Source organism: Tursiops truncatus, chromosome 13, assembly GCF_011762595.2.
Source record: "Tursiops truncatus isolate mTurTru1 chromosome 13, mTurTru1.mat.Y, whole genome shotgun sequence".
Classification (NCBI taxonomy): domain Eukaryota; kingdom Metazoa; phylum Chordata; class Mammalia; order Artiodactyla; family Delphinidae; genus Tursiops; species Tursiops truncatus.
Window position 1 is genome coordinate 11151703 of NC_047046.1, and position 6568 is coordinate 11158270.

At 51.1% G+C, this 6568-nt stretch overlaps 1 protein-coding gene across 5 annotated transcripts in view; it reads left to right on the forward strand.

Annotated features, from left to right (window-relative positions):
- The window catches only part of VSIG10 (V-set and immunoglobulin domain containing 10), a 37468-nt gene extending 33793 nt beyond the window's left edge, over positions 1 to 3675 (forward strand). For 4 of the 5 annotated variants that reach the window (XR_012325177.1, XM_019950453.3, XM_073790104.1 and 1 more), the window contains one exon: positions 713 to 3675. Coding sequence is in view for 3 of the 5 variants with exons in the window: in XM_019950453.3 (XP_019806012.1) it covers positions 713 to 768 (56 nt within the window). In the remaining 2 variants the exon portion in view is untranslated. The remainder of the gene's footprint in view (positions 1 to 712) is intronic. The other variant, XR_012325176.1, reaches the window with a different exon arrangement.
- The last annotated feature ends 2893 nt before the right edge of the window (positions 3676 to 6568 follow it).

Below are 6568 nucleotides of genomic sequence, written 5' to 3' on the forward strand. Positions count from 1 at the left end.
CACTAGAAAAGAAAGACGGATGGTAAAGGGCTTTACGAGACCAGTTAGGGTGAACAGACTAAAACACGAGGGGGAAATGAAAACAGAAGGAAGGTTTAACCAACCCTCTGCGAGAGCAGTAGAGGAGCTTTGGCAAGAAGGAATCTGATTCCTTGCCTGATGAATGGTACGTTTACAAATCACAGAACCTCAGGAGAAAGATGAGAGCCCTGAGGGGTGCACTGGTTGGGAGATGTTTCATGGAAGATGTGGACTATGAGGCACGTCTTTCAGGACAGCTAAGTTTGAATAAGCAGAAAGGAGGGGTGGTCCAGGCGAGGGGAATGGCAGAAACCAAGAGTGTGAAGGGTGGGCAGTGTCAAGCATGTCAGAGGATTTTGAGTGGAAAGAACAGGTAAAAGCGAGGATACACACCCTGCCCCACCTGCTCCTCCACCAAGTCATCAGTAAAGGTCTAGAAATAGAGGTGATTGAAAACTGATTGCAGGGGGGAGGAATTCCCTGGCAGTCCAGTGGTTAGGGCTCTGCGCTACCACTGCAGGGGGGCATGGGTTCAATCCCTGGTCAGGGAACTAAGATCCCACATGCCACATGGAGTGGCCAAAAGAAGAAAGAAAAAAAAAAAAAAAAAAAGAAAAGAAAACTAATACAGAAACAGAGTCGCCCCTATTGAGATTACTCAGAGTTGGGTCTACTTTTCCCTCCTGTACAGATGACAGCAGTGAGCAGCAGAGTGACATCATTCAAGAAGAAGACAGGCCAGTTTGAGGAAGACAACTGTCCTTTGTTATCCTGTCTCAAAAGCTTGGAAAGCTAAGTCGAAGATGAGTTTTATATTGTGCTTCAGTTGACTTGCGTCCCTGCCTGAGGGCTGAAAACGGTTTGTGGCTCTCAGCAAAAAAATGGAAAACACACACACATCTTTCCTTCCCTTTTTCTTCTTTTTTCTAAATTGGTTTGATTTACTGTAAGTTTTCTCAACAATGCTGAAAAGCTTTGGAACGGGCAGTGTTGGGGGGAAAGCTGCATTTGGTATCTGAGGTGCCCCTGTCGCTGTGCCCCTGGCTTTCTCCAGGTTGACTGATGATGAGATGGGGGAGGCACTTGGCCTCGGTGCCCTTTGTCACTGTTAAAGTCTGTAACCAGCTCGCCCCAGCACACAAGGGAATACTGTGGGGTGATAAGGACACTTCCTTTTTCACTGCCCAGGTGAGCTGAGGAACCAGGCACACGTCAGCTCTCTGGAAAAGGTGAGGGGGGTCAGCTACTGATCCTAATCCGAGGGAGGCACTTTGGTTCAGGTTTTGAGTCGGAAACACCTGGTCTTGAATCTGGACTCTGCTCCTTACCTGTTTCATGGGCTTGGGCAGGTCCTGAGCCTCAATTTCTTCATCTGTGAAATGGGTGAAATCACACCTATCTTACAGGGCTATGGTGGGGACCAAGGTACTTCAGGGTGTGAGCGTGCCTCGGAGGTGCTCCGTAGATGTTAGTTATCTTCTCCTTTGCCTTCCTTAGCGGAAGAAGAAAAATGTCAACTGTTCAGTTACAAACTGCTGCCTGGGCCTTCCATTCTCTGTAGAATATTCCAGACCAGGGCATCATCAGAGCTCTCCTGGGGATTTTTGCCTCCCTGGAGATAGAATTCTTTTCAAAAGAGGTAGGGGCTGATAAGAGGAAGTGCCTTTCATTAGAATCTCGCATTTTCCAGAGCTTCGTGTTTAGAAAAGCCTCTTAGGTGATGCACTATTAGCTTTCAGACTTTCCCATCCTTCCTTTCTCCTGTGGCTTTGAAAAAGGCAAGGAGAAATGTTTTGTAACAGAGTAGATCAGTTCGTCTGGCCTCGGTTTCTTGATCTTGGAAATGGGAATGGGAAAGCTTGTTTCCTTCCTACTTCTTAAGGAAGATACGCTGCTCAATAATGCTAAGTTTTGAATGAAAATAACATATGATGAGTTTAAGCTGCTGCTGTTCCCTGTACAGTTTAGAGATTTTTTTTTCTTTCTAATTTCATCCTAATCTCTTAAATGTCAGGGACCTTCTAAGGGTGTAAAATATGTGTGCTAAACTTGAAAATCTGACTTGAATTTGCACTCTTCAATGTTGCATATCCTGCTCTGATGGGCACGACTTAAAGGAGAACTTCCCTCTCCAATAACAGGACTTGGGACTCCTAAGATGAGAAGTGTGTTGCCTGCAGGGTTACCTTGCAGGTGTGGTTGGAGCAGGTCCACTTTCTTGGATGAAGGAACTAAACTGAGGGAGTCACTAGAAGTGAACCCTGTCCCCAGCTCAGAACACTGGGGAGGTCAGAGGCTGGCTCCAATGTCTACCCGTCAGGGATAGCTGTGACCTGCAGTTCTCTTGTTGGGCTGGGTCTTTCGCTGCGTGGAACCTCACATTCTTTTTTTTTTTTTTTTTTGCGTTACTGGGGCCTCTCACTGTTGTGGCCTCTCCCGCTGCAGAGCACAGGCTCTGGACGCGCAGGCTCAGAGGCCATGGCTCACAGGCCCAGCCGCTCCGCGGCATGTGGGATCTTCCCGGACCGGGGCACGAACCCGTGTCCCCTGCATCAGCAGGCAGACTCTCAACCACTGCGCCACCAGGGAAGCCCGGAACCTCACATTCTTAACCACTCTAACCAGTCTAAGTTAGTGTCATTTCAGAACGGATACTTGACAGGTTGTGTTTAAACTCACTGCACACTGAGCTGGTCTCTGGATCCGACAGTCCACCCTGCAGAGGCGACCATACTTAAAAAGGGAAAAAGCAAAGAAACTATTAGGGGGAAAAAAAAAATCCCTAGCTGGGAATGCAGAGAATGATTTGCAAGATCACTGAGATGCTTCCTGCGACTTCCTCTTCTCCTGCGTGCACACCTAATGATAGGGAAATCTTCGAGGCAGGATTTTTCCACTAGTAAATGGGAGCTTCAGGGTCTTGGTGCCAAACATTATTAACCCTTGTCCAGCTGAGCTGTGATTGTTGTCACTTATATCTGAGCCCTGTGTGCACAGATAACATTGCTGGGTCAGTTAAGAGCTGAGGTACTGGGGGGGTCTTCAAGCTTTAAGGATTTTAAAGAATTAGGGCTTTTTTTCTTTTCTTTAAGATGACCCATCCCCAACTCCACCAGTACGTTGACAGCAGGTTACAGACTTTCTGTGGCAAAGTCCAACTTGTTACATTGTGCTTGGAAATAAAATCTTATCTGAATGTATTGTGAACTGGAGATGAAGAGATATACTTACCAGAACCAGGAAGATAAATACTTCCAGGCCATCGCAACTGACATTCCTTTTCCTCAAAACCTGGTGGACATTGGGAAAGGGGCTGTCATAATCCTGTGGCTTTGATAGCAGCTCCCATTCTCACAAGCACACACCAACCCTATTACTGCAGCAGGAAAGCCCATGATGGAAAATTTCCCTAACCCAGGCACTGAGACCTGGAAAATCATCCTTGCTGGGTAAAGTTTATTATGATGCAACATGTGCCAACCGGCATTTCTCACCATGGTCCTGGCCAGGAACTGCTGCAAAAAGAACGAAACAGATCTCTCTGCATTATTTACATTTTAATAATTGGTGTGGAGGCGAGGTTGGGAGAAATTCATTCTGAGGTTATAATATGGATTTTTTTAAGATAATGGAATAAAGTTATTTTTAAATAAATGCTTTAGTCATCTTCATTTAGACCTGATTAATAAACTGAAAGATTTGGGGAAGTGGATTTGCTGCCCCCAATTTTTGTTTTTTTAATTAGCTTTCCCAATATTGGTAACAATATTGTCTTCCTTGCCGTGTTATTCTTTTCCACGACTTGTAGATCCTACCCACCCTCTCATCTCTCCTAAACTCCTCAAGAAATTTGTTCTCCATTGTTTTCTTGCTACATACCCTCAAACACACACCTCTTTTTGGTCAGATTGTTTTATTTATTTATTTATTTTTGGTGGCGTTGGGTCTTCGTTGCTGTGCGTGGGCTTCCTCTAGTTGTGGTGAGCAGGGGCTACTCTTTGTTGCAGTGCGCGGGCTTCTCACTGCCGTGGCTTCTTTTTGTTGCAGAGCACGGGCTCTAGGTGTGCGGGCTTCAGTAGTTGTGGTTCATGGGCTTAGTTGCTCCACGGCATGTGGGATCTTTCTGGACCAGGGCTCAAACCCATGTCCCCTGCACTGGCAGGCAGATTCTTAACCACTGCGCCGCCAGGGAAGTCCCTGGTCAGATTGTTTTTTGTTCTGTTTGCCATGCCCTGCGGCTTGCAGGATATTAGTTCCCTGACCAGGGATTGAACCCGTGCCCTTGGCAGTGAAAGCGCGAGGTCCTAACCCCTGGACCACCAGGGAATTCTTTGGTCAGATTGCATGCTTTCTAATATTAAAGGGCTAGGGTAGGAGTTGTCATGGAGCAGTAGACTGATGGGCTGTCTGAAAAGACAATTTATATCAGCTGTCGGGTCCTTGTAGCAGTTGGTGGTTTTGGAGTTTCTCACAGGGTTCAGCTAATTGTAGTCACCAGAATGTGTCACCTCACCTCCCACTTGAGGTGGCCCAACTCCACTCCCTGTTCCTGTTCTAGGCCTTTCTCTTGGGTCATTCATCTCTCCCATTTCTTTACTTCATTCCAAGCTTCCTAAGCTCTAATCAAAGCTGTCCCATTTTCAACTTCCTTCCTTTTTAACCAAACCCATGATTCCTACCTTCACCTCAGTTTCACGTTTGTTTATTTAAAATAAATTTATTTATTTAGGCTGCGTTTGGTCTTCGTTGCTGCGCACCGGCTTCTCATTGCAGTGGCTTCTCTTGTTGCAGAGCATGGGCTCTAGGTGCGTGGGCTTCGGTAGTTGCAGCACGCGGGCTCAGTAGTTGTGGCGCACAGGCTTAGCTGCTCCGCGGCATGTGGGATCTTCCCGGACCAGGGCTCAAACCCATGTTCCCTGCACTGGCAGGCATATTCTTAACCACTGTGCCACCAGGGAAGTCCCCCATGTTCTTTTTAACCCAGTCCCTCCATTTTCATGTCCCGTGTGTGTTTAATCCAAGTCTCTGTTTTCCCAGCCCCTCATTTTACCTTCGCCTGTTTTCACTTCTGTTCCGTGCTGTCCCTCAGGCTTCCCCGGTAGCACCCACGTTCACCCAGCTTGTCCATTTCTGGACCCTCCCACCACTTTTGACCCTCTTTTTCTCTGGCTGGCTGCCCCTTGCTCTCCGCCCCTTTTAATCGCTGCACCTTCATGTTTTCACCCTCCATTTTCCGGTGGGCTTTTTTTTTTTCTGGTGGGCTTTTTTTTTCTGGTTCCCTTTTTTTTTTTTTTTTTTTTTTTTTTGCGGTATGCGGGCCTCTCATTGTTGTGGCCTCTCCCGTTGTGGAGCACAGGGTCCGGACGCGCAGGCTCAGCGGCCGTGGCTCACGGGCCCAGCCGCTCCGCGGCATGTGGGATCTTCCCGGACCGGGGCACGAACCCGTGTCCCCTGCATCGGCAGGCGGACTCTCAACCACTGCGCCACCAGGGAAGCCCTGGTTCCCATTTTTTAAGCACGGCGGCTGACGCCTTCCTCTCATCCTACACTTTTACTCCTACTCAGCCCCTTCATTCCTCTACCGCGGCTCCCATTTAACCTGTGAGCTCCCCGCCGCCTCAGGTTGCCAATTTTACTCCTCTGCCTCATTTCTTCTCTCCCGCCGGGGTTCCGGGACCCCATCCCCCCAGTTCTCTCCTCAGTCTTCGCTTTTCGTCTCCCCCATTCTCCTGACCGCCGGCGTCTTCAGGTCCCCCTTCCGCCCTGGTCCGCCCCCACCCCCGATTTTCCCCCTGTCCCATCTCCCCCCGTTTTCTCCTCAGCTCCCCGGTGCCTTTCCGTACCCCCTTCCTCGTTTTCCCCTCAGCTTCACCTCACCCCGTTTTAAACCCACACCTCCTCCCTCCATCCCCGATCATCGCCTGGCCCCCCACTCCGTTCCTCCCATCCTCCCCATTCCCGCCTTTCCCCCTAAGCCCCGCTCCTCCCAGGTCTACCAGAGGCGCTCCATCTGTCCCCTGGTTCTCCCACCCCCATTTCCCCCTCCGGCCCCCGTTTCCCCTCGGCCCCGCTCCCCGACCCCCTCCCCGCGTTCACCTGCCTGCCTCCCACCCCGGTTTTTCCCTCAGCACCCCCCGCCCCAGGTTATAGTCTGTCCTCATAACCCCCCGTTCTCCTCTGAGCTCCGCTTCCCACCGCCGGGTTTTCACCTGCCCCCCACTTTCCCCGGGCCCCGCTCCCCCAAACCCCAGGTTTTTCTCCTGCCCGCGTCCACCTGCCCCGCCCCCTCTTTCCCTTCGGCCCCGTTCCCCCCCACCCCCACCCGCACCCCCAGGGCTGACCCTTTCCCGCCCGGCGTCCACCTGCCCGCCCCCCGCCGTCCCGCAGCCCGGCTCCCGGGTTCTCTCCAGCCCGCCCCGGCCCCGCCCCCCGCGCGTCCCCGCCCGCGCCCGCCGCCATGTGACGGGAAGCAGCTGATGGCCTCTCCGGGCGGCGGCGGCGGGCGCGGCGGCGGCGGCGGCGGCGGCGGCGGCGGGGCCGGGGCCGG